This window comes from Mus musculus, chromosome 7, assembly GCF_000001635.26.
Source record: "Mus musculus strain C57BL/6J chromosome 7, GRCm38.p6 C57BL/6J".
NCBI lineage: Eukaryota > Metazoa > Chordata > Mammalia > Rodentia > Muridae > Mus > Mus musculus.
Window position 1 is genome coordinate 123,286,471 of NC_000073.6, and position 26,099 is coordinate 123,312,569.

The following is a 26,099-nucleotide window of genomic DNA, read 5'->3' on the forward strand; positions in this document are numbered from 1 at the left end:
GCGAACACTAGAGCACTTGCTACTCACCAGTGACGATTCTGGAGGCTGTGGGCACTGAGGATGTAAGGCCACCATCCACCGTGTGGGTGCCAGGTGGATGTGGGGGTGGTGGCACGCTAGGCCGGTTGCGGGGCTTGGGCACTGGCCGTGGTCTTGGGAGGGTTCCGTGCAGCTGTGTGGTCTCACTTTGCGATGGATTCTGCTTGGCCAGGGGTGGGGTGCTAGGTGGTGTGGGGGTTTGAGGTGGCGTGGGGCCTGGCTCTGGTCCCTGTTCACCCAACCGAGGCTGTGTGGGGGGCTGTGGTGGTGGGTGGCTGGGTGCCTGGATGGGAGGCAGGCTGCTGGAGCAGCGGCGCATGCCTGGGGTCTGCTGCTGCTGCTGTTGTTGCTGCTGTTGTTGCTGCTGCTGCTGCTGCTGAGGCGGTGATGGGCTTCGGGCGCTTGGCTTTGGGGATGTGCCTGTGCCAGGAGAGCTCTGTCCTCCAGGGTGGCCAGGAGGTAGGTTTCCTGGTTTGGGGGGTGCGGGGGCAGGTTTCTTCACAGCTGCAAAGAAGAGAAAGACAGGGTCAGTGAGAGCAGGGGTTAGGACTGGGTGTGGTTGTGGAGGGGTACAGATGTATCAGGAGGGGGCCTGCTGTATGGACCCCCAGCTCTAGACCCGTCCACTCCCAAGTACATTTGGCAAACAGAAAGTCACAGAAACCAAGGAAAAACAGAGCCCTTCCCAACCTGAGGACACTAAGGAGCCAGGAGAACTCTTGTGCTAAGGTGTCTCTTGGGCAGGAAGTAGAAGGCAAGATGGGAACTCTGGACAAATGGAAGAGCTAAATCCAGTGTGGAATTAATGATAATGACACTGGTGTTTCGCCTATGACAAATGTGGGGTGATAAAGCCAGACAGTAACACTGGGGTAGCAGGCATAATGGGAACAGAACTGTAAACTTAAACTAGTCCAATATAAGCAATTTATGTAAAAAGTTAAGTGCATGATATATATACAGGTCTTTAGTGACCTGTCATTTTACAAGTTCAAAAGGAAGAAAACTCAGTTTAAGAGAGGCTACATACCCACACAAAACAGAAAATCGAGGGTTGCTTTGTGGCTCTTTTCCAGAGTCCCTACGCACTTGGACTTTAAAGTATGGGAACAAACCCAGGAGGGAAGAACAGAGGCAGCCCACCTCCATTCACAGTTGCCCAAGCATTTCCTGCAGGGTCTGAGGTCGGTGTGGGGAAGGGTAGCCACTGGGGACTAAACCTAGGGTCCCTCCATGCTAGGCATGCACTCTACCACTGGGCTACATCCTCCCCTCGGACCGACTTTGGTTTTGACTCATGGAAATTCTACCAATTCTGGATACATTCTAGATAGAATCAATTACAAACAAGCCTGCATCTGTTTCCCTAAAATGAGATGAATCACAATCCTTGCTCTGCGGCCAGCTTAGATCTGAACAGAATCTGGTGGTAAAGAGAGGATGATGGGGGCAAAGAGGAGCAGTTTGAACACATTTCCATCCCTCCTGAGGTCACACTGAGAACCCGAGACAGGAGGAATCAGAGGACAGAAATAAGCAGTCACCACTCATCTGCAAACCAGGCCTCTATTTCCATCTGTCCATCTCACTAGGTCACTGTGGGACTGACCCAGAGAGTGCAATCTGGCAGGTTATTTTCTAAAAATTGCATAGCTAAGAGGCGATGGAACAGATTCAAACCCATCTCATGTGGTCTCCCAGAATTCCTTTTCCTCCTCTTCCTTCCCACACTGTTTTTCTTCCTACTCACAGGGCCCAGCAAGAGGGGTTACATGGTGTTTGCTCTGATATACTGGCCTAGAACTCTGAGCCCACCGACTCATAAAATCTTTCCCTACAGAAACAACAGTCAGCTTACAAAGGAAAAGCTCTTTGGAATATTAGCCACACTCTGGCTGATGTAAGCTGTGAGGAAGAGGAGGAGGAGGAGGAGGAAAAAGAAGAAAAAGAAGAAGAGAAAAAGAAGGGGAGGGGGAGAAGTCTGGTTTTCTGCTCTAAGCAGTATTAACTGTAAACTCACACTGGAGATGAACTCATGCCTGATATTTACAATGAAGACGACCTCAGGTGAGGAAGCCAGAGAACAGCACACAGGGCAGCTGGGATGGAGAAACACAGGGCGTGTCTGGGGCCAGGACGGAGGGGTGGGGATGCTGAGGTGTAGGAAGGCAGAATAAAACTTGTCCTGTAGGGCCTTGTGGGTTCTGGGGAGCCATCTCTCCAAAAGTAGAGCTATAGCTGAGCTACAGCTGAGCTGGACTGCAGGGAGACTACAGACAGGTAGACTGAGAGTACAGAACAGGAGAGCAATAAGGGGCCTGTGACCATACCAGAACTCAGTTTACCTTCCTGCTTAAAACGTGCATTAATGTTCATTAGTGTTTGTAGAGTGCTTTAGAAAGAGCACATACACTACAGAGAAGGGGGAGGGGCACAAGTTTGTAATACTAGTGCTCAGGAGGCTGAGGTTGGAATACTTTGAGTGTGCGAGGCTAGCCTGGGCTACACAGTGAGATCCTGTCTCAAAAAAAAAAAAAAAATCCAACAGTGAATTTAATACAATGCTCCTTCATTTTTTGCCTCTCCTTGTATATTTATTTCCCCTATATACATGTGGGACACATTGGAAAAGGTCAAGTTAGCATCCTGTAAGCAGTGTATACCTTTAGGCTAAAGCCAAAACACATACTGTGGAGTTCAGGGTCTTTTTCATCTTCTACAATGCCCTCATATTAAGAGTGGCATCAAGGATATAGGTCAGATCTCCTGGATTCCTCTCCTGTGGTCACTGCAACACACTCTGGTCCTTTCTGACGACACCGCCTGTGGCCTGCCTGCCTACCCTCTCCCTGCCCCATCCCAGGCAGCTTGATTGTTCAGCTGGTTTTGTGGTGAAAGCTGAACAACCTTTTCAAGCCACTCCCCATTCTTACTAGAGCCTGATGCCTCCCACAGGCCATCAGTAAGTGCCTCTCACGTCCCCATTATAGCACGGGGTCAGGACTCATGAGAATCTAATGACTAGAGCATGGCCAGAAAGAAAGGGTGCAGAGCAAGCAAGGGGGTGGCCTGAGTCCTGTCCCTGGAGCCCTTGCAGCCCACACGGCTGAGTGTGAGCATCTCTTGGGCTGGACACACTTGTCATCTACACTAGTTGAGAAGAGGCCTCACAGTCTGCCATGAGCTGCTCTAAGTGCTGATCCTGGAGAACGCGCTGCAGCTTTCCAAAGTCTGCTCGTGTCTACTCTTCTCTTAGCCCACCTCTCCCCGAGGGTCACTGTGCACTCCTGGAAGCAGTGTGCAGAAGTCTGTACTACTGTTACGTGCTTCGTGGTGTGATTTAAGTTCCCTGCCCCAAGTTTTGTGTGTTGGAACCGCAACTCTCAGTGGGAGGCCTGAAGGAAGTCTCATGATCATTCCTGCCTTTGGCTCTCGGGCTCTCCTGCGGCCCCTTTAACTTCTGCTTTGCATCAGGAGTTGAAGCAGCATAAGGTTTCACCGTAAGATGGACACCAAATGACCCTTGGATTTCCCAGCCTCCAGGACTATAAATCCCTTTATAAGTCGGACAGTCTTCGTGTGACTTCTCTGCAGCATTGTAGCCATATCCTCCTCATTCCTACCTGGAAGTTTTCCAATGGTAAAGGACTGTCTTTCCCCAGTCTTAATTTCAGAGAGATGGAAAAGAATATAAACTTGACACGTTCCTGAATACATGTGCCCTTGCTATGTTAAATTCACCGATTCTCAAGCAACCAAAATGATGAGACACTTTGAGGCGAGGATCTTTCACACATTAGTAAACACAGTTGGGAACACAGGGCAACCTGGTCCACATGGACTTTAACTGGCTGGACCGGCAGTAAGAGGCGTGGCTTTCCTCATGCATCTTTGTTGGAACACGACCCTCTTTAGACCATGGCCTCTCCACTTGAGCAGCACTAGCAGCTGTGCTGCACACCGCCATTGCTTATAGAATACTTGCCTCTGTTTCCTAACTGTTGTCACCTCCTGCCCTTTTTGACAACCAAAAAAAAATCTCCAGAAATCAACAAAGGTTCAGAGTTGGGGATTGTGGTAGTTAGTGGAAGTTTGTAGGAATGGGAGAGGTGGCCTTGTTGGAGGAGGTGTGTCAATGGAGTTGGCTCTGAGGCTTCCAAGGCCCACCCCAGGCCCAGTGTCTGCTTGCCTGCTTCCTACAGAGCAGGCTGTAAAGCTCTTTCTCAGCTACCGTTCCAGCAGCACCTGTCTGTTTCCTGCCAGGACACTCATGGACTAACGTAACCCTTTGAAACTGTAAACAAACCCCTCAATGAAATGCCTTCTTCTGTAAGAGCTGTCTTTAACATGGTGTCTCCTCACAGCAATACAATACTGACTAAGGTAGGGATAAAGTTAGTCCCAGTTTTTCCAGATCTCTGAGGCACCCAGAGCTCTAGACCTCATGAGCTTTCTGAGTGCTATCTCTGGCAGGCACACATGTGGGTAAAATGTTAAGCAAGAGACAAATAAGGCCGGGCATTGGTGGCACACGCCTTTAATCCCAGCACTTGGGAGGCAGAGGCAGGCAGATTTCTGAGTTCGAGGCCAGCCTGGTCTACAGAGTGAGTTTCAGGATAGCCAGGGTTATACAGAGAAACCCTGGCTCAGGGAAAAAAAAAGAGAGAGAGAAGCTCACTAAGATCTTGGGGAGAATGATAATGAACTAAACAAATTTACACATTCAGGTCAAGAAAGACACTCAGCAGTCGGACACAATGCCTCAGGCAGGTTAAGCACTTGGTATTCGAGTGTGAGGAGCAGCACCCATGGAAAGGCAGGCATGGGAGCACACCTGGGATGTGCTCCAATGGAGAGATGGGAGGTGGACACGAGAGAAGCCCCAGAATTGCCCTGGGCAGGGGACCCAGAATGCAGTGGAAAAACAGGTGGAAGGTGAGGACAAAACCCAGGCTGTCTTTTGACCCTACATGTGCACCATGGCACAGGGGTTGGGAATAATTACAGAAGAAAGAAAAATAAATGCTCTGACAAAAACCCCAAAGAGTGGCATGACAGAAATGCCTTGTGCCTGTGGGAGAGATGGGATTGGTGACATGGCTTCTTTGAGTTTTAGAGCAACAGCCTGGCTGCTGGGTTGAGGAGAGCAAAGGAGACAGGTGGGAGCTGTTTAGATTATATTACTCCAAAACCAGAAAACCCTGACCCTGCAAGTCTGGCTCACGAAGTTTAGTATCAGAGGCTACGGTGGCTCCTAAACAGCAACGACTTGGAACACCAACCTCCTAGAAACCCAGAAGTGACTGCAGAATTCATTTCGGCTGTTGACCTTTACAGTTCTGCATTTCTTTTCTCTATGCTTTCAGTTTTCGTCAATGCTTTTTCCTCTTTGATGACGGATTTTCCTGCTTGTTACTTGTTAACAGGCATGAAAAAGACTTCTCAGAGTCTTCCCTCCTGACCCTTTGCAGTAGCTCCCAGAAGTTCTTATACTTTCCCCGAGCACAAGGAATGTGGGACACTTACCCCGACGCAGAGTGTGCGGGCTGGGACCGGCTGCACTGTGAGGTGTGCTTACTGAGAGCTGATGGGAGTTGCCACCTGTCTGAGCCTGGTTTGGGACCGTGGTCATCTGGTTGCTGTTCCTTCCTGCTGCAGGGACAGCTGCAGACACGGAGTCTTTGGGTTTTGGAGGACTGAGAAGGGTAAACGTGAAGTTACAAGTCAGAGGTCAGGCATTCCCTGGTAGAAGCTAAGCACATAAAATCTAGCTCATCCTTGTAGGGGGGTTGGGAATGTGAAGTTCCAGGACTTCTTACAGATACCAAAAGTCAAGGCTGTGGCAGCCCTGTATACAAAATGGCATTAGAACCTAACTGTCAACACCTTCCTGAGCCACCTCTCATAACAACCAAGACAGTGGAGAAGCTACCGGAATGCCGGGTATGCTGTACCGTCTGGAGAATGGCAGACAAAACAAAACAGTGTCTAACACAATGGGGTTTTGTTTTTAAGATCTGTGTGTGTGCTACATGTGTGCAGGTATGCACAGACGTTAGAGGAGGACTAGAGTTACAGGTGGATGCAAGCCTGTGGGTGCTGGGAATTGAAGTCTGGTCCTCTGGAAGAGCATCGGGTATTTTAAGCACTGAGCCATCTCTCCAGCCCTACAGAGAGAGTTTGAGAAATCATCGGAACCCAGAGAGATGAAGATTATCTGACATTTTAAAGAGCTCGGATTGGGCAGATAAGTAGATCTTACTCAGAGACTAGGCATTGAGATTCCCTGTAACAGACTAAGTTTCAGCTCCTTTGCCACAGAGATTAAGGCCAAGCATCTCAGAGCATCCACAGTAAGCCTCATGTTCTGTTTTGCATGTCCTTAAATTGGGTGTTATTTTAAGCAAATGAGGCTTGGGGACTTTTTCCTAGCTGTTGTACAAAAGTAACAAACATAAAGCAACTCTGCCATCAGTTACCTGGACTGAGGAGCTCTGAGGAGCTGCCCGATGACAGCCTAAAGCTGACAGCCAATTCAGGCCTCCTACTTCCCGGCTCACAGCTTTCTATACCAAAGATCACATTTTGTCAAGGTCACCAAAGGGCAGATGCCATTGAAGTGTGCACAAAGATATTTCAAGTATAGAAACTAGAAGGCAGACTGATGGCTGACACACACTCCTCTTTCTGCAGACGGCTGACTACTTCCTTAAATATTCAGCTTTGGTTAAACAAACTGCATGTCATAAGGAAATTGGCTTATCACTTGGACAAACAAAAACCATTTACTCTAAAACCAAGGCCCGCATGTCGGAGTGGTCACTGACAGCATGGTACCTCCAGCACATTCCTAAAGCACAGCCAAGACTTCTTGACTGAAAGATGGACTTCCCTAGATTACAGGACTCATGGATGAACATAAGCACTGAGTCCAGCTACGGCGATAAAACAAGAGTCCTGTGCTCTCTCTGACGTCTACTGACATACCTTGCAAGTGCTCCGACCTGAGCTACATCCTCAGCCCTATGCTTTAGTTTTTACTTTGAGACAAGGTCTCACTGTTACCCAGACTGGCCTTGAACTTGTAATTATTCTTCCTTCCAAGTAACTGGGATTATGGGCTAACCACCAAAAAGATGCAATCAGAGTTCCGCAAGGAAACCCATCTGTGTGATAAACCACACATGGTAAACAGGCTTTGCTTTGTGCACATGTACTGCACACATATGCACATTTGTGCATTTGTGACCATGGGGCACTGTGTGGCTGTCCAAAGACAAGGACTAAAACAATGACAACTGAAACATCAGCACTTGGGCAGGGCTCATCTCCTGTAGAGCCACCAGATCTGAAGCAGAGATCAGTCCTGCAGTGGCCTCTGCTTGATCAGTGGAGAACTGGGTGGTACAGAGCAGAAATCTCCAGCCTGAAGGCCTCGTAAGGTAATCCCTGTGAAGCCCAGCTCCCAGCATCGTGTCAAAGTTCAAGCAAATGAACAAGCCTTTTCAGAACACATGCCACCTTACTTTCTTTCTTGGACCCGTGTGCCTAAGGGGTGGAGGGACCCTTAGTCACCCAGTGTGCTGGCAGCCTGGTGCAACAGCAGCTATTTGGCAACTCTGTGCAACTGAATGTAATTATTAAATGAGCAAACGGATGACAAATGGCAAGAATCCTGTGACTCAGCTAGCGCCCAGGCAAAGGGTACGTGAACACTGAGAGCTACACACTGAACAGGTAGAGGCCGAGCACACCATTAGACACCTGTTAGTCTCTACTTTCCAGCACCAAAGCACACCAACATGTGCTGCTAAGCAAACAAGCAATTTGCAATCTCTCTCCCCCACTAACCAAAGGAGTGAAAGCAACTTTGGTTTGCTCTCTGCCGCCACGCCAAAGATGGCCACTTGGAAGTAGGCAGGGGCATCCAGCCTTGTCTGCCAGCAGAAGTGGGCTCCTTACCTGCTGTCACCTGGGCTCAGCCCCTGCTCCAATATGCCCGTAGAAGAGAAGACAGGCCCACCCCCTGAGCTGCTGTCAGCCCTAGAGCTCTGAGAAGGGGGCTCTGGGCCTGCTGGAGCCAAGGCGTTGCCATCCGTGGGCGGGAGTGGCGGCTGGAAAGCGGGGGCTATGTGCTTTCTATTTAGAGTGCCACCCCGCCGGTGGGCCTGGAAGTCCATTAGCTTCACACCAAAGCTACACAGAGAGAAGAAACAGTCAACACACCACACATGCCGACTAGAGAGACAGAAGCCCGCAGGTTCTCACTGTTAAAACCACTGAAGGGACGCCGCCCACGTTGCCCAGCATGCAGGTAAGTGGCAAGACATGTCAGCGGTCATCCCAGTTACCAAAGCAAGCACCTGGTTCTGGCTTTGAACCCTAGCAAAGCCAACCTCACACACTGATCAACAGATGCCCCTGAGCAGGTGGTGTGTGCAGCTGAGAGCAAGCAGGCAGCCTCATGTCGAGTGACACAGTTCTGTGCCGATCGATCGATCGAGTTCCCATCTCACATGTGAGGAGGTGGAAGCCACATCCATAAGCACACCAGTGGCTGTGCAAGGCCACACCACTGCCCCTGAGCTTGCAGGAGACACAGACGCAACTGTGTGTATGTGTGCATTTGGCTGAAAGCTATGGATAGCTGGAAAAAACAGTTGGTTTCTGGTAGGATGGCGTCTGGAGGATGGGGCAGAAGGAACACACTCTTCATTCAGAGCATTAGGGTCTGCATTGCCAAACCTAATTTTCTTTTTTTTTTTTTTTAAGATTTATTTATTATTATATGTAAGTACACTGTAGCTGTCTTCAGACACAAAAGAGGGTGTCAGATCTCATTATGGATGGTTGTGAGCCACCATGTGGTTGCTGGGATTTGAACTTAGGATCTTCAGGAGAGCAGTCAGTGCTCTTAACCGCTGAGCCACCTCTCCAGCCCCCTAATTTTCTTTTCTTAAGTTTGGAACATTGAGAGCCTGGACCCCATTAACTGATGTTTTCTGGAGAATAAGCAGAGCAGACAGCTAAGAATGGTGTGTCATGGGCTAATGAGACTAATAACACCTCATGTAACTTAAATTCAGAAGAGTAACTGCTCTAATAGGCCACCAGGGGACGATGGCAAGGACTGAGTGAGGTTCAGGTCACAGTAGTCAATTACAAAGGATGACGGTGAATCTCAGGGAAAGCCTCTATGGAAGCGAAGCTTTCTCTGAACAAGAGAAGCCCACGGTGAGCAGTCTGCCAGGGTATGAGGGCAGCGAGCTGCTTCACACGGCTTCATCTTACTTGGAGAAACTGTCACTTGCTAGCATTTTCCTCACTTAAGGGCTACGTTGCCCGATGAAGGCAGGAATCATAGTCTTAATTAGAACTGAACATCTCATAAAGTGCCCATAGACAATAGGATGGAAATATACTGCCTCGAAGTTTAAAACATACATTTTCTCCCATCCAGGACTGTCAAATTCTGGGGCTTCTCTCAGCAGTTAGCAAATATATCAAGGCCAAAAATATGTTTCTCCACAGCTCACTGGGAAATGTGGTTGTCTTCATATGATTCTCAGCCAAAAATCCACACGTTAACTATGTTTCCTTAACACTCAAGACACATGTAAGTGGATTTAGTGTGTGTGACAGCACTCTTTTTACCGTGGGCACAAATAGGCCATCAAGTAAAGGCTGGTGCACAAGGTGCAGATGTTAACAGACAGGCTACGCCCCCTACTTTGTGCACAGATTAATGCCTGTAGAGTTGGACAATGTGGTTCTTGAATTATCTAGACTCTGTAGGTCACGGTCACAAAGGAGGCCATTAAGCCAGTACCAGATGCATGGTTGAGTGTCCTCCTACATGACACCTATTATTTCTGTGGAAGTGACCAGCTCTGCACGTACCTCTCCTTCTTCACCAAGTCCCCTTCCATCACTGCCATGCTGGCAGGTCGCTTCCTCTCCAGAGTCCCCGAGTCAGAGTCATTTCCAGTATGGGATGAGTGATTAGAATTCGGGGTAGCAAGTGGCACAAATGCTTCTGATACATTGAATTCTACCTCTGTCAGAAGAGAAACAAATGTGAGACTTGGCACGGGGGGGGGGGGGGGGGTCTCCAATGCCCCAGTGGGAGGAGAGCCTCGGTAGTCCACAGGAGGAGCTCAAGGACAATAGATCTCTCTCCTACCCATTTTTGCTAAGCAGCAGCAATGATTGATTCGAGGACAGGAAGACAGAAAAGAACTGAGCCCAGCCCTGCATCAGGCATCAGGAGCTCACACTGCAGTGCACGAGGCAGCTGGGCTGTACTGAGAAAAGCAGGGGCAACACCTGGGGACACAACATCCATACAACCAGCTCCTGAGGAGGAGGCCATGGGAACCTCTGTGGATCCCATGATCACAACAAGAGAAACTGGAAAATTCACTAGCTACAGAATAAAACCCTAATCCTCTGACCTTCACAAACCAGCTCCAACCAGCCCTAGCCTTGCCTGCTTTATTTTCTACTTTTGATAGTCCAAACAACTGTCTACGCTCACCACAAAACCTGTGCTAAGTGAAGGGCCCCTGTGCTGGCAGCATCACTCCTAAAAAGCAGACCTTGGCTCTCTTTTCTCAGCAACTAAGCTTGTCAAATCTTTCTCTATCCAACATTCTAATCTGCCACTTGATAATTTTATAACTGATCTGTTTATATGGTTGCCTTTTCGGGGAATCCAAGTTCCTTCAGAGCAGACAGTATACAACCATAGCCACTAGCCGGAATTCAATACATACTATGCAAGCATATTTTAGTGAAACTAAGGGAATCGGAAAATAATATAATTATCACCATATCAAAATATGAATGTACATGAACGAAATCTGAAGTGAAGTGTGAGGAAGAAAAACCAATTACATAACCAGCAACATGTTTTCTTCCTTTAAAAAATGTGGTGTACTACTGTGGCACAGCTTCAGCATCCGTAAGCCTGGACCCATGAGTACCTCCAGGGAAGAACCAATCTGCATGCTGGATGATGGGCTCAATCACTGCAACCACGTGGACCGATGTGGCAGCCGCTATTTCAGCCAGCGTTCTGCAAGAAGTTCACACAATTAAAATGCTTCACCTTGGCAGCCTCACATCTCTGCAAGCTGTCAGGGCATCTCGATAATTGCTAATGGATAAAATATTTACAACAGATACAAAAAGATCACCCACAAGGCCCTATCCTATGAGTTTGCCAGTAACAGCCCAAGAGGAAGAATTACCCAGTATTATCAATCCTTCCGCAGCAGAGTGGAACTGCCTGAGGTGGCCTGGTGTGGGCTGAGGGGATGCAGCATACAGGCTGAGTGAGACTAGAGTGGGAGCTTTATCTATGTGGCTTTGGGGGACGCCCTCTTCTAATGCAGCTGGCTACAGAGGGAGTGGTCACAGCCCTATAATCACTCCCCATCCCCAAGTTTCTAAAAGGAAACCAAATAATTTATTGGTTCCCCACTGAACTTTGGCAGAATCATGCCTCAGGTTTTGGTTGGGACCTTGGAAGAAGGGACAGATGCTGCTTCACATCTGTGGGAAGGAATTTTACTGGTGGTGCCTCTAAAGACCTTTAAAGGTCTCTGGCCCTTTCCTCTCTGGCTCTCTGATTTAACACTTCTGCCACCTGCTCCTGCTGCCATGAGAGTCTCCCTTGTCAGATGCTCACAGCCACTCAGCCAGATGACACCCGAGGCTTACATAAACACTTCCTACTTTTAAGCTGTTCTCTCATGTACCTGTCACATCATGAAGTCTGGGGCACAAGGGACGTGATTTAGAAATCACTGGATTCCTAGGAGCCTTCACATTCAGCTCTGATGGCCTCAAACCAATGTCCCTGGTCCTAGTGTCACTGTGCCTCAGCAGACCGTCTAGCTCCTTCACATTCCAGCATGACACAAGCTTTCCTGGCAAAGTGCCCTTCTGCCCTTCCACATGTGAGGATTCGGATCAGCTCCCATGCTCACTTAAAAAAACACACTGCTGGTGATTCAGAAAGCTTTCTTTTGGGTATCTCACAGACTTTTGGAGCATCTTCTTCCTAGCTTTGATCTATGGTGCTTCCTGACAAATTTCTGGGCATTATAAAAAGCTGTGTCTACTACTGTTAAATATTCTGATTTTTAATCAGCTAATCCATACTGATTTTTGAATTTTGTCTGTTTCCTTTGAAGACTCTTCTTGTCCCCACAACTAAAAACTCGCATTACTTTCTATGTGGGTATTTTTGGTCAGGGTTTATTTGCTATATGATCTATGCACTTAGCCCATCTTCCTACTTAACTGTAACTTTGCTTTATGACATTGTATGCTTGCAACTATTTTCTGAAACAAAACTGGGCATACACAAGCAACTGAATGACTGATTCGTTAAAGCTGATCAGCAGCAATGACGGAGTGACAGGTGAGGATATGGACTTTGTGGCCTGCGCTTATAACCCACCACTGGCCTGCCACGCAGCCCTGGGCAAATTGCTGGTTCTTCTCAGACTCAGCTCCCTCAGATGAGCACTTGCTGCGCAGCTGACCCCTTGTGTCTACCTCTGCAACTTAACCCACACGGTTCAATGCCAGCACAGGCCTCCTAAAGGCAGCAGTGCGAAGCCATTCTGCTTAGGACAGTATTAGTGACTTTCACACTGTTATGGCAAACTGACTCAAGGAAGCAAAGATTCGTTTGGGCTCATGGTTTCTACCATACAGGTGAAAGGACTGTCACAGCAGCAGGATACTTTTGTGAAGGATTTTCTTATGGAGGTAAAGCAGGGGCCAGGCATCACCTTCAAAGACAACCCCTAAAAACCTGCCTCCAAAGCAGGCCCCACTTCTCAATAGCTCAACCCCACAAAACAAGACCATGACCTGGGAAACAGATGTTTGAAACATGGTCGTTCGTATGAGAGGCATTTTATATTAATAATGGAACAGGAGCCTTGATGATTCCCATAGGACCCAGGAGAGTAAGTTCCAAACAAGTTAGCCATATATACAAGGACCTTCACAGCCTACCTCTGTCTGTCAAGGCATCTTCCAGTTGTCCAGGGCCATGCATACTGTCCTCAAAGGGCAGAATCTAAGCTGTGCCTCACTAGGGTGACTTCTCTGGTTTCAGTGCCAAGGGCAGGAAACTCTTCATTCACGAAAGTTAGCAAGTGTTACTCCCAGAGGAGGGCGCTCCACAGCCCCCTCTTACCTACACTGTCAGCACAGAAGGAGCACAACAGCACACCCCAATGTGTGCCCAGTGGGACAGGGCTATGCTGAGGTAAAAGCATGTGAAGATAGCAGGGGGCAGAGGGGGTTCCTGAGGGCAGGAGGTGACCTTGTGAAAGACACCTTCCCCACACTGGAGAAAAGAAACACTCTTTTCTGCCATGACAGGATGATGAGGACAGTCTCTACAAATAAATAAACTGTTGGACAGTCCTCGTTTTCCTAACATGTCTACACTCAACTGTCCAGCCCAAGGCCATCTTGCCACATGCTCACATACACTGCCCAGGTAGAGCAACATTTGTTTCTTTACAAATGTTTCTTTGTGCCTTCATTTTCCCATGGACTTGCAAAAACCTACAGGTTTTTCTCTTGTCAATTTGCTTATGTCAGTTAAATTCTTAGGCATAGCTACAGACACTTAAGGGCTTGGGGCATGGCTCTATCCCTGTGGTACCCACACAGAGATGTGTGTCGAGCTTGTCATCATACAGGGGCTGCCAAGCTGCCTGTCTACTCAGAACTCAGGCCTGGAGGCTCTCTTAGGTAGGGATGATAATATCTCCTGTGTTTCTGTGTCTCTTAGGTAGGGATGATAATATCTCCTGTGTTTCTGTGGCTTCCAAACATGAGCTGGATGGGAAGTCACCTGCACTTGACTATGTCCCTTGAAATCTGTCACGACCCAAGCTAACCACAGGAAGGAGAAGCTTACGCATGAGGTGGGAGGAGCCACTTACCCTTCTTGTTTGGCCCACAGGAGGTTAGGGCCCAGGACAATGGCTATGTTGCTAGGAGTCATTTTATTAACGTCACTGGTCTGGGCAAGCTTTGCAAGGAACTTGATTAAATACCTGTAAGACAAAACAGAAGGCCAGGAGCATCTCTGGAGCACTGTGGCCTGTCCCCTCCACTGCCTCTGTGCGGGCCACACATGGCTCAGGCACTTCCGACAGGCTGGCACTGACTGGGACCCAACTCATGTGGAGTGCTGCCCACACTCCTCATGCACTTTATTCAAAACAGAAACCGAAGGGTTGGAAGGAGAAAGCAGGACCAACATCACCACACTGATTTAACCTTACCTAGTTCTACATTTTCCCTTTATAATCTATTTATTTTGCCCCTACATTAATTAATCTGATTAATAGTAGGCCCAATATATGTTTAATAAAAAGGTAGGTTTTTTTCCTTTTATTGGATATTTTCTTTATTTACATTTCAAATGTTATCCCCTTTTCCAGTTTCCCCTCTGGAAACCCTCTATCCCCTCCCCCTCCCCTGCTTCTATGAGGGTGATTACCCACCCACCCTGGCAATCCCCTACACTGGGGCATCGAGCCTTCACAGGACCAAGAGCCTCTCCTCCCATTCATGTCCAACAAGGCTATCCTCTACTACATATACAGATGGAGCCATGGGACCCTCCATGTGTATACTATGGTTGGTGGTTTAATCCCTGGGAGCTCTGGGTGGTGGGGGTGGGGTCTGGTTGGTTGCTATTATTGTTCTTCCTAAGGGGTGGCAAACTCCTTCAGCTCCTTCAGTCCTCTCTCGAACTCCTCAAGAAACTGTATTTGAAAACCTTCATTTTAATTATGAAAATATTTGATTTATTACATAGACATGTGTTGTTATGTATAAGTAGTATAAAAAACGATACATGAATAACCAAGTTACCTATTAACAAGGAACTAGTTAGGTAAATTATAGTCTATCTTGATCTATGTGACCAAAAAAATCATGTTGTGATTCAGAAAAGTCTCCAAGATGTATTCAGCAAAGATATGGCACCAAGCAGGCAAAGGAGAATGACATATAAACTTTACACATCATTCTGGCTAGAATCAAAGGGTGCGGGGAAGATGGGCTGTAAATGGGGTAGATAGAATCACAATGTGCTGTACACATATGAAATTCTCAAAAAGTTAAAATATTATTTTTAAAAAGTGGACAACGGGAGAAAAATATGTATGAATGCACTTCATGTGCCCGTGCACATACATGCATATGAGCGCACACACACACACACACACACACACACACTCACATACACACATACTCACACACTCACACATACACACACACACTCACATACTCACACATACACACACACACTCACATACACACACACACTCTCACGTACTCACACACACACTCACATACTCACACACACACATACACACTCACACACACATACACACTCACATACACACTCACATACACACACATACTCACACACACTCACATACTCACACACATACATACACACACACATGCACACACACAGACACACTCACACACACATACACACACTCACTCACACACATACATACACACACACACACGCGCGCGCGCACGCACACACACACACACACACACACACACTCACTCACACAGAAGCTCTTGTAGATAGACACTGAAGAAATTGTCAATATCCTATCTCAGACAAATGAGGTGGCCAGAGACAAGAGGTTTTTCAATGTGTATCTTTTGAGCTTGAAACCATCAGAATGTCCATTATTTAAAAAATAATTAGTAAAAGTTACAGAGAAAAAGATGCAAGCTGAAAGAGCAAACCGCAACACACTAAGTTCTGTAACTGAGTTCCCACCACATCACACAGACAGAATTTAATAACCTGCCGTTCTGAGCCAGGCTTGCAATCAATGAGGGTTGTCACAGAGAAGAGTTAACTCACAAGGACGAGCCAGTCCTTTACATGTGCACAGGCAGTATCTGATGTGGCTGAGATAAAGGCCAAGACCAAGTTTATGGTCAGGAAACATGTCATACAAATCACCTGGAGACTGGATTTTAAATGAATCGCTTAAGAAAAAAAGTCTGATTTTAAGAGTTTGTTTTTAAATTTTAATTACATTTATTCCAATGTGTTCAGAGAGAAAGAGAAGTGGGGACAGAGGGAGAAGACAGAAGGACACATCTTGAAGGAGTTAATTCTCAGCGTAGCTTCTCAGGCTCAGCGGTAAGGTAAGGGCCTCTGCTTACGGAGTCACCTTGCTGAACCCTTTGCTTGGTTTTAACTGACAATTCCCTGGGGCTACCTTTCATCTGTGCTTCTTCCAAGCACAGAAGAAATCCAATGGAAGGATTAGTCCTAGAAGTTTGTCCCACGAGAAGTTTTCTTAGAGACATATTTAATAACATATTGAAATATAATCTCCACTGTACAGTGATTTGGGCACTATTTTCTATGAATGAGCACAGGTACAGTAACTACTTATTAACTGCATTCACGTCTAGGAGAGCTTGGATTCCAAATACAACATACATCCACCAAAGCTTTCCACAGCAGTGTTTTTGCTAACAGCTGCAGGGTCAAAATGATCAGAGAATCTACATTTCTATTTACCAACATCCCCCACATATTAATGACCAGCAGTGCATGCATGCCCATCCCATCCCAGCAGCTCCATATTACTGTGCAAAGCCTTCTAAATGTGTCAAGCCTGCTAGAGTCAGGGTCACCTCGGAGGAACCATATCCACTCCAGGGTCACCGAAACTTCCTTTAGAGAACCATATACACTGTGATGGCTAATCTGATGTCAACTTGACACACCTGGCAAGAGGGACCCTCAACTTAGGCAGTGCATCTATCGAACTAGCCTGTGGATATGTCTGTGGTGATTTTTCTTGATTCACGATTGATGTAGGAGGGCCTAACCTACTGTAGACAGTAGCATCCCTAGGTAGGTTGGCCCAGGCTGTGTAAGAGAGCTAAGTAGTAAACCTGGGACTAAGCCAGAAAACAAGTGTTTTTCCATAGTCGTTGGTTCTTATGCCTCCAGGTTCTCGCCCTGAGTTTCTGCCGTGGCTTCCCTCAATGACAGACTATAACCTGTAAGCCAAATATACCCTTTCCCACCCTAAGTAGCTTTTAATTATGTTTATCACAGCAACAGAAAAACAAACTCAAATACATACCTAAAGTTAACAAAATTTTGTGGCGGCAACTTCTGACATGTTGTCCATAAATATTGAAGTTTTTTGTCTTGATCCTGCACACTAGGAAAAAAATATACACAAGAGTATATAAAAGCACATTATTACTACCCATATTAATGTGCTATTATAGCTCAGAGCTGAAATATCTCTTCAAGGCTCATGTGCTAATAAAGGCTTGGTTTTCAGTCTGTGGTGCTTTCAGGAGGTCCTTTCTGAGGTAGGGCTTAGTCAGAGGACTTGGATGGTAGGGGAGGTGTTAGGAGGCCAGGCCCTACCTGCTTCTCTACTTCCCAGCACGAGGTAAAGAGGCTTCTTCTACCCTCATAATGTATGGGGCAGCCACAGTCTAAAGCAACAGGACCTGAACTTCTGAGTCCAAGCCATAATAAACCTGCCCTCCTTTAAGCTAACGGCCACTGTTTCTTAGAGCAGAAAGCAAACATATGTTCTTTATAAACAATGACACTTGTCTGTTTTCAAAACTGGAAGATAGCACTCATCTTCAAAATCAGTAGGTTTGGAGTCAAATTCCAGCTTCATACTACTTGACGGGGAGTGGGTATTCCATGTCACCTAACGTTGATTCTGTTGAATGAGCTCAAGAGGCAGAACCCTGTGAACCTGCCACTCAAAATTCTGTCTAGGAATCCGCAAATGTATGGATTTGTATTTCATTAGGAGCATTATGAGGTCTAGCTTTCCTTACCATAAAGACAGCCTAGTCACAGAGCAGCTGTCAAGCTCCCAGAGGACACTGACTGCAAGCTCACATTGACTGCAGATCCCTGAAAGGAGCACCGTGATCCACAAAGGATGAACTAAAGGGGAGGGGCAACAGTGGAGTGGAGACTGGTCCTTCCTTGCCCAGGACTGAAGAATTAGACAATTAAGAGAGAAATGACCTTCTCACTTTCTCTCTTAATTGTCTAATTCTTCAGTCCTGGGCAAGAAGATCACTGGACTGGCCAAGGAGAAGCTGATAGCATTTGAAACACACTGCCTTGTTACCCACCACATGGAAGCTGGGGATGGGGTTGTGGGCAGAGAGGAATAGGCAGTGAGGAAAAGATCAAACAATGGGTGGAGCCTTCGGAGAAGCTCAGTCTCCATATGGATACCAGCTCTGACAAATGCTTGCTCTCGCTCCCAGTTCCTGTATCTGTGATGAAGTAACAAGAACATGTGCCTGTTCTGGATGCTGGATGCTAAGGATGAAGCCAGGATGCTTGAGTAACACTCAGAAGGGGAAATAAAAAGGTCACAGGAGGCAGAGGGAGGGAGAAAACTGGGGGGGGGGTGATAAGGGAGGAGGAGGGAAATGGGGATCCACATCAGGTGTGGGGAGAGACAGGAGAGAGACCCAGTGGGCCAGGAGAATGAATAGAAACCTGCAGCTGCTGGGGTAGGGGTAGGGGATACGGGAGAATCTCTAGGAAGTCCCAGAGACCTGGGATAGGGGAGGCTCCCAGGAGTCAATGTGGGTGACCTTAGCTGAGATGCCTAACAGTAGGGACATGGAACCTGTAGAGACCACCTCTTGTAGTCACGCTGGACCCCAGTGGAAGGATAGGGACACCAAACCCCCCACTAAACTTTTGACCCAAAATTTGTCCTGTCTAAAAGAAATGTAGGGATTGAGCAGAGACAAAGGAAAGGCCAACCTATAACCAGCCCAACTCGAAACCTATCCCATGGGCAAACACTAATCTCTGACATTATTAATGATACTCTTTTATGCTTGCAAACAGGAGCCTAGAATAACTGTGCTCTGAGTGGCTCCACCTAGCAGTGGACAGAAGCAGAAGCAGACACCCACAGCCAGACATTGGATGGAGGTCAGGGACACCTATGGAAGAGTTGGGGAAAGGATCTAAGACTCAGAAGCAGATGGGAACTCCACACGAAGACCAACAGAGCCAACAAATCTGGACCCCCGGGAGCTCTCAGAATCTGAGCAATCAACTAAAGAGCATACACAGGCTGGAACAAGGCCCCAGGCACATATGGAGCAGACAGGTAGCTCAGTCTCCATGGCTGCTCTGTTTGGCCTCAGTGGAAGAGGATACATCTAATCTGGCAGAGACTTGATGTGCCAGGCTGGGGGGATACCCAGGTGGGTCTTACCGTCTAAGAAGGGGAGGGAGGACGGGGCTGGGGGTAAGGGACTCAGTGAGGGAGGGACAGGGAGAGGGAACAGTGTTTGGAATGTAAACATAAATAAATAAGTTGGGGGGGAAGAATGGTAGTGGTGGGGGCAATGTGCTCACTCTAGCACACAGTGGACACCAGGAAAACACTATTACAGCAAGTAAGGCTCCCGTCCTATTGCTGACAGCTGAGCCTCCAAGCAGCAGCACAGATACTTACCCCACAAAGCCTCACTCGCAGAACTATTTTCACCACGGCGGGGTTTGAACTAGCCAACCCGCTAATGCTGATGAAGCCGCACCAGCTCTCTGTGCTAACAATACCGAGCATGTTCCCTCTGGATGCAGGTAGAACAGGGACACATCCCTACACATGCTAGCTCAGTGTCCTAGTATGATGACTCCTGACAGTACAGTTACTTACAAGTAGGGCAGTGTCACTTTTTTCATTAGATTATTTTCTTCATTTACAATTCATGGACTTTTAAGACTCTCAACACTTTATAGTTACCTTGCAACTTGTGTCCATTCTTCATACAGACTGAAAGTCATTAAGGGCTCAGGCAACTCCCGCAGATAGGACTTTAAAGCACCTGAAACCATGAACACACTCTGAGTTTGCAGTAGGGCCACAAGCTGCACCGGTTTACAAATGAGAGTATCTCATGTACAATCTTCCAAGCTGAACAAAACAAATTACAATTGGGCAGCCATGCTTAAGAGAATGAAACCTCAGAAAAGAAATTCAGTTCCTTGCAAAAATACACTGAGGGAGCCACAGAAAATAAAGTTAGCTGTAAGGTAATTCTGCTAACATACATACTTTCTCTAGGCAAACAGGCCATATGTGAGACAGAAAGGAGATTTCAAGTAATCTCCACAATACACACATGCATGCTAGCTTCACCTTTGCTTGTAACAAGGACTGGGAGTGGGGGAAGGAGAAAACTCAGAGAGAAGACAGGGACACATGCACAGGCACACACAGTGTGTTAGGAGACTTAGTCAGCGGAGTCTTTCATTGGACCGCTCATTCCTCACATGACAACTGTTCTTTCAGCTGGTGACCTGAGCTAGGACTTGCAGACAGTCCTTGGAGCTCACCTGCGACAGCATGGGGATCAGAATAGAATTCATCCAGATGCGATGTGGAGCAGTCGAGAGCAGCTTTCAGCTTCTTCAACTTGGAGGCTCCAGCTCCAATCCGAAAAAGGCCCTACAGAAACAAAACACCAGTAGCCAGTCAGAGCTGAGCCTCACCCTGGGGAAGTTCATCTTGCTTGTGAGAGCCACACTACCCATCTCACAACCCCATTCCAAGGAACGAAGAGTGTGTATGTACCTAGTATATGGTGACAGGCAGGACACAGACCTTCTTGATGCCAGTTCTTGATCTATTGAAAGCTTTCTCTTTCACAGCACTGAGTATTGACTACTACGTATTTTATAAATCTAGTTATTTTAGAAACCTGACGTCTCAGGGAGAGCAGACCAGATTGCCCGTCACATTCACTGGCATAAATGTGGACACGGAGAGGCAACCAAGAGAAGCACGTAAAGGGCAGTGGGCCAGAACTGAGGGGACTTAGGCTCAGACAAGAAACCAGCAGGCTTCTCAGCACTTTACACACCCAGTGACTCTTCACTGCAGATGAGGAGGGGCGGTGGCAGTGCCAATGACAACCAACAGTGCCACTGCTCTCCTGGAAAGCAAGAGCAGACCCGTGGAGAAGCACGCACTGGAGCTATTAAAAGTTGAGTTTGGGCACCAGAAGCCATCATGAGAGTTTCTAGATGTTCTTGATTTGGGCTGGAATAGATGCCAAAATTGTATCTGTGAAAATTTTGCTGTGTTGTTCACCTACAGAGCCTCTGTTCTTCTGTATATCTGAGACTGTAACAAGATACTTTAAAGGATAAAGAATATTGCATTTTGAATCTGGCTGTGTCCTAGCATGAATTCCTTGCATGCTTACCTCTATGTAAATAGGACTAAGAGCTGCCCTGCTTGGTTCTTGTGGGTAATTTTGGTATGGATCTTATGCAATACATCAATGTACCCATTAAAACCACTGCACAGTGCACACAATTCAAGACTGTCATGAACAAGAGATCATGGACACTCTTGGCCACCAGAGCATTGTCCCAAATCATAAACAGAGCTTGAAAGGAAAGAGAGAGTATGATTAAAGGTCAGAGTACACTGCAAGCAGAACAAGTACCCATTGTTCTGAGGCCCCACTTTAGTTATTGAATAAAGGTCCACAGACTCATTGGAATATGTGGGTCATGGGGGACAAAGGTTTGAAAGCCACTGGTCTATACCTCCACAGTGGCTGTTAAATGAAAATGTGTGACGGTGGTGATCTGGACAGAGGAAGGGTCAAAGGATTTGGCAGGTAGGACCTGGGGTGCCCCTCACCTCCTCTTTCATGCCAGTCTCCAGCAACAACATGACACAGGCCTCAATAGGCAGGGCGATCTCACGCCCACTCCTCTTCAGGTGTTCCTCCAGAGGTGTGCCGAAGGCTGGCTTCTCTGCCCACTTATCTACAGGAGTAAACAGTTGGTAAGACTTTTGGACAGCTTATGAATTCTGAACATTTCCTTTCCATAGCACCCAAGGACTCCCTAGAAGACTAAGGGTGGCTGAGACTCAGGGAGAAGAGAAACACCCAGACATCTGGTGAGCTTTTGTTATTTAGCAACTATGGGAGCACAGATGTGTCAATCTGGGACAGTCACTGGTGGATAGAGGCCCTATACTGGCTGGTTTTAAGTCAACTTGACACAAGCTGGAATTATCACAGAGAAAGGAGCTATAGGTGAGGAGATGCTTCCATGAGATCCAGCTGTGGGGCATTTTCTCAATTAGTGATCAAAGTGGGAGAGCCCCTTGTGGGTGGGACCATCTCTGGGGGGTAGTCTTAGGTTCTATAAGAAAGCAAGCTGAGCAAGTCAAGGGAAGCAAGCCAGTAAGTAAAATCCCTCCATAGCCTCTGCATCAGCTCCTGTTTCCTGACCTGCTTAAGTTCCAGTCCTGACTTCCTTTGGTGATGAACAGCAGTATGGAAGTGTAACCTGAATAAACCCTTTCCTCCCCAACTCGCTTCTTGGTCATGATGTTTGTGCAGGAATAGAAACCCTGACTAAGACAGGCCCTAAGCATGCCACATGGTGCAACTTGTCCAGAGTTGATGCTGATGCTGGCCTTGGATGCTACTACATGCTACCAACACATGTGGAGCCAGAGGTCTTGCATTAAAATGCAGGCTACATCTGAGCACACTGGCTTTACCAAAAAGAAATTTACTCTAGCCTTGCAAAGAAGCACTGCCTCATGGGTAGAGGACAAGAAAAAGACTCCATCACACGAAACAGGAAAATTGTTGGCATTCCAAACAGGGGTGTCAAGACCAAATGAGGACAATGTGAACACAAAGCAGGTGCCACCCTGTAACACACAATACTGCCCACCAACCTATATCTAGTTAAATAAAAAACCCTAAATAGAAAAACGGAGGTATCTGGGGTTCCCAAGTAGCTTAGGTCAAAGGCTGTCCTGATGGCGGCAGCAGTTTTTCTTATGACTTTTAGGCCACAGCCCCTGCTTCTTACACTACAGATCTGAGGCAGCTCCCCAGAAATGTGTACAGTAAAGCAGTGGGGAGAATCTGGAACATGGACATGCTAAATTAGATAATGAGTTGCTTGGATGGTCTGGCCCGTCTGTGGATACTGCAGAGATCTAGTGTTTCCTGGGAAGTATACAGAAACCAATACATGATCCTGTTCAGCTAAAGAAGAGTATAGATCCTCCCCAGTCTGACGGACGGCCCTCCTGTCACCACACTGCTGTTAGAGGGCTGGATCTGGACAGGGCTGTCCAGTGGTACTCCCCCCTCACCTCCCTGTGCAGTGTGGTGCTCCTTACCCCCATTCAGAGAGGAAGAAAGAAAAACAAATGCCATGGATCCACAGGCCAAAAAAATAATGAAAAGTTTAAAATGACAGCAAGTGGGAGTGTGGGAAGATGAGAGAAAGGTGTAGGGACAGAAGAGAGTGGACAGACATGGACCTCAGCATCTGCTACTCTCAGCTCTTCACCCCCCGGCCATGTCCTACCCTTGACTCTGAAGGACCTGTCCTATACCACAAGCAGGTCTGTAATAGTTCTCTTGAAGTTGAGCCCTTACCTAGACTGCTCTGTCCCTTCTACCTAAAGCGATTATGGTCAACCTTGCTCAAAATAGCCTGTGATCATTCTCTTCGTGGATACATGGCGGGTACTTGGGTTTGTACCTAATTGCCTCTACAACATGTCCAACTCTGAGATGCTGATGTCAAACAGAAAATAAACACAAGCTGGGAGGCAGAAGCTTAACACCCTCCCCAAGTCCTGTTTGCTGTTTGTGCAGTCCACTGTAAAACCATGGTCCCTGCCCTCATGCTTAAAAAAAAGTCTTACTTTTTAAGACAGTTATGAGTTCAATCATAGACTCTGAATAATCTCAACAGGGCGTTAGATGTGAGGTAACCAAGGAAACCACAGCAGCGTTTTGGTGGCTGTGTCTGACCAGGCAGAATGCCCCGTGGTGAAATGTCCTTGAAGCTGCACAGGGGTCTTTACTGCTACAGCGAACACCAGGAGGCTGGGACATCTCCCTGCACTCATGAACCAACAAAGGGTCTGCATCTCTGCCCCTCTGTGAACCTGTCCAGAAGATCACACAAAGAACCCTAAAAGGGAGATCCAATCCACTAGGATTCGGGATGAGAAAATGACTAGCTTTCTGCATAAATATGTATCCACCTCATAAACATTTATGAAGACTTTAAAATCAGTGACACAGAGCCCACTGTGCTGTCTTCAGCCTTTGGGGCAGCCCACTGCAGTTTCTCTCTGTAGTGCTTGTCTTGCTAAATAAACTTCTGCTTAAGCTTCTCGTGTCTCTCACTCCCCCATGAGAAGGCAAGAGTGGAGTCCCCGGTATCACTGAGAGATGACCATGCTCCAGTCTTCTCTTGGAATGTTCTCGTAACACCAAGCAGAGTATGGCTTACCACTCACTTTAAAGTGATAACCACAGAGGGAAACATGCGAGAGCTTCTGGCCTATACACAGTTCCAAAGGCAAGTTCCAGCTCCAGAGCTGGCCTTTAAGCAAAAGGCCTATATGTGTCACATAGCAGGCACACAAAACTCTTAAGGACTCCCCACTTTCACAATAAGAGCAACTGGACTATGATGAACACATAATATACACACACACACGAGCACAGAACGGCCATTGGCGAGCCAGGACAGACTGCTAAGATGTGGGGATCAATGGTATAGACAAGGGTCGCAAACACAGTTGTTGGGGGTGACAAGTCTGTGGACCAGGCTGGAGAGCATAAGGCTGCAGCACTCTGGGAGCTGGATGGAGGTTTCTGCAGGGGGGAAGTATGCTGTGCTGAGATCTTTGAAACGTCCAAGAGAAGCCAGAGGTCAGCACTATTAAAAAGTGTCTGATTTTTCAATGGTGGCAACTAATTTTTAAAGTAAATCTTAATGAGCTATGGCTGTTTGCGACTTCTGGTATAGACCATCAATGTGACAGCAATTCAGAGACAAAGTGGCAGCAGTGGTTAGAGAAGGCTTCTCAAAGGAAGTGAGCAAGGCAGGACTCATAGGCATCAAGAAGCAGACAAGCACATATGAGGGAGTTGGCTGGGAACAGCACTGAGACACACGGAAATGAGAGAGTGTGTGTTGGGGGAGGGGGCAAAGCATCTTGACAGACAGTGATGAGTTCAATCATAGACCTTGAATAGTCTCAACAGGGAGGGGAAGAGACTGGTAGGGAAGGGAAGGACAGTTGGAGCTCAGGGCCAACTACCCAGAACCTAGCCACAGGGATGTCGGGAGACAAGTGCTGTCCGTCCGGCACCCAGGCTTCACAGCTCATGTGAAGAAAGGCAGCACTGGAAGACAAGCAGGGAAAGGCAGCTGGGCCAGGAGGCCTCTCACGCTGTCTGAGATCTGTCAAGTGCATGGAAGCCCAGACCCAGGGAACCAACTGGTTCTAAGGCAGTGCTGCTGCTGGTGCTGGGGAAGGCGGCAGGATGAGGGCTTTCCAGAGAAAAGGGATGAGGGAGGGAGGGGAGCAGAGAGAGGAGTGAGGACGGACTCAGAAAATGCTGACTCAGCGCTGAGGAGAATGACTCAGACTCGGATCCTAACTGAATGAGGAAGACAGCATCAGCAGAGTGCTGGCCTGGGCTGTGTCTAACACCAATATTTGGAAAAAACAGGTTGCTGCTCTTTAGAGAATTGTAATCTCCTTTAATAGCTGAGTGGGCACAGAAGCAAAACTGCAAAGGTCTAAGGGTGGAAAGGTAGACAAGAAGGTGAAAAGTCACTCAGCATCCCTCAGAAACCGGGGGAGCCCGAATTAGATGAGCATGAGCCCAGCACAGGAAGGGCTGAGCCAGCAGCTGTCTCAAGGTGGACTGTGGTCCCCAGGCACGGGGTCAGGGCGGTCCCACTGGATATTTTTCTGATATGCTGAGACTTTCTGAGAGACAGCTACCAAAGACAAGGCAGGGCCAAAAGAGAGGTAAGTGAGCTGGAGAGATGGCTCAGCAGCTAAGAGCACTGACTGCTCTTTCAGAGATCCTGAGTTCAAATCCCAGCAACCACATGGTGGCTCACAACCATCCAT

The 26,099-nt window shown here is 47.5% G+C and overlaps 1 protein-coding gene across 9 annotated transcripts in view; it reads right to left on the minus strand.

The window, feature by feature from the left end:
* The window catches only part of Arhgap17 (Rho GTPase activating protein 17), a 90,800-nt gene that overhangs the window by 7,322 nt on the left and 57,379 nt on the right, over nt 1–26,099 (minus strand). For 6 of the 9 annotated variants that reach the window (XR_869745.3, XM_006508201.4, XM_030242982.1 and 3 more), the window contains 10 exons: nt 21,816–21,943; nt 20,498–20,609; nt 19,905–19,986; nt 17,226–17,306; nt 14,019–14,132; nt 11,025–11,116; nt 9,940–10,096; nt 8,002–8,235; nt 5,566–5,735; nt 28–543 (listed from right to left, as the gene is read on the minus strand). Coding sequence is in view for 8 of the 9 variants with exons in the window: in XM_006508201.4 (XP_006508264.1) it covers nt 28–543; nt 5,566–5,735; nt 8,002–8,235; nt 9,940–10,096; nt 11,025–11,116; nt 14,019–14,132; nt 17,226–17,306; nt 19,905–19,986; nt 20,498–20,609; nt 21,816–21,943 (1,686 nt within the window). In the remaining variant the exon portion in view is untranslated. The remainder of the gene's footprint in view (nt 1–27; nt 544–5,565; nt 5,736–8,001; nt 8,236–9,939; nt 10,097–11,024; nt 11,117–14,018; nt 14,133–17,225; nt 17,307–19,904; nt 19,987–20,497; nt 20,610–21,815; nt 21,944–26,099) is intronic. The other 3 variants (NM_001122641.1, NM_001122643.1, NM_001122642.1) reach the window with 1 other exon arrangement.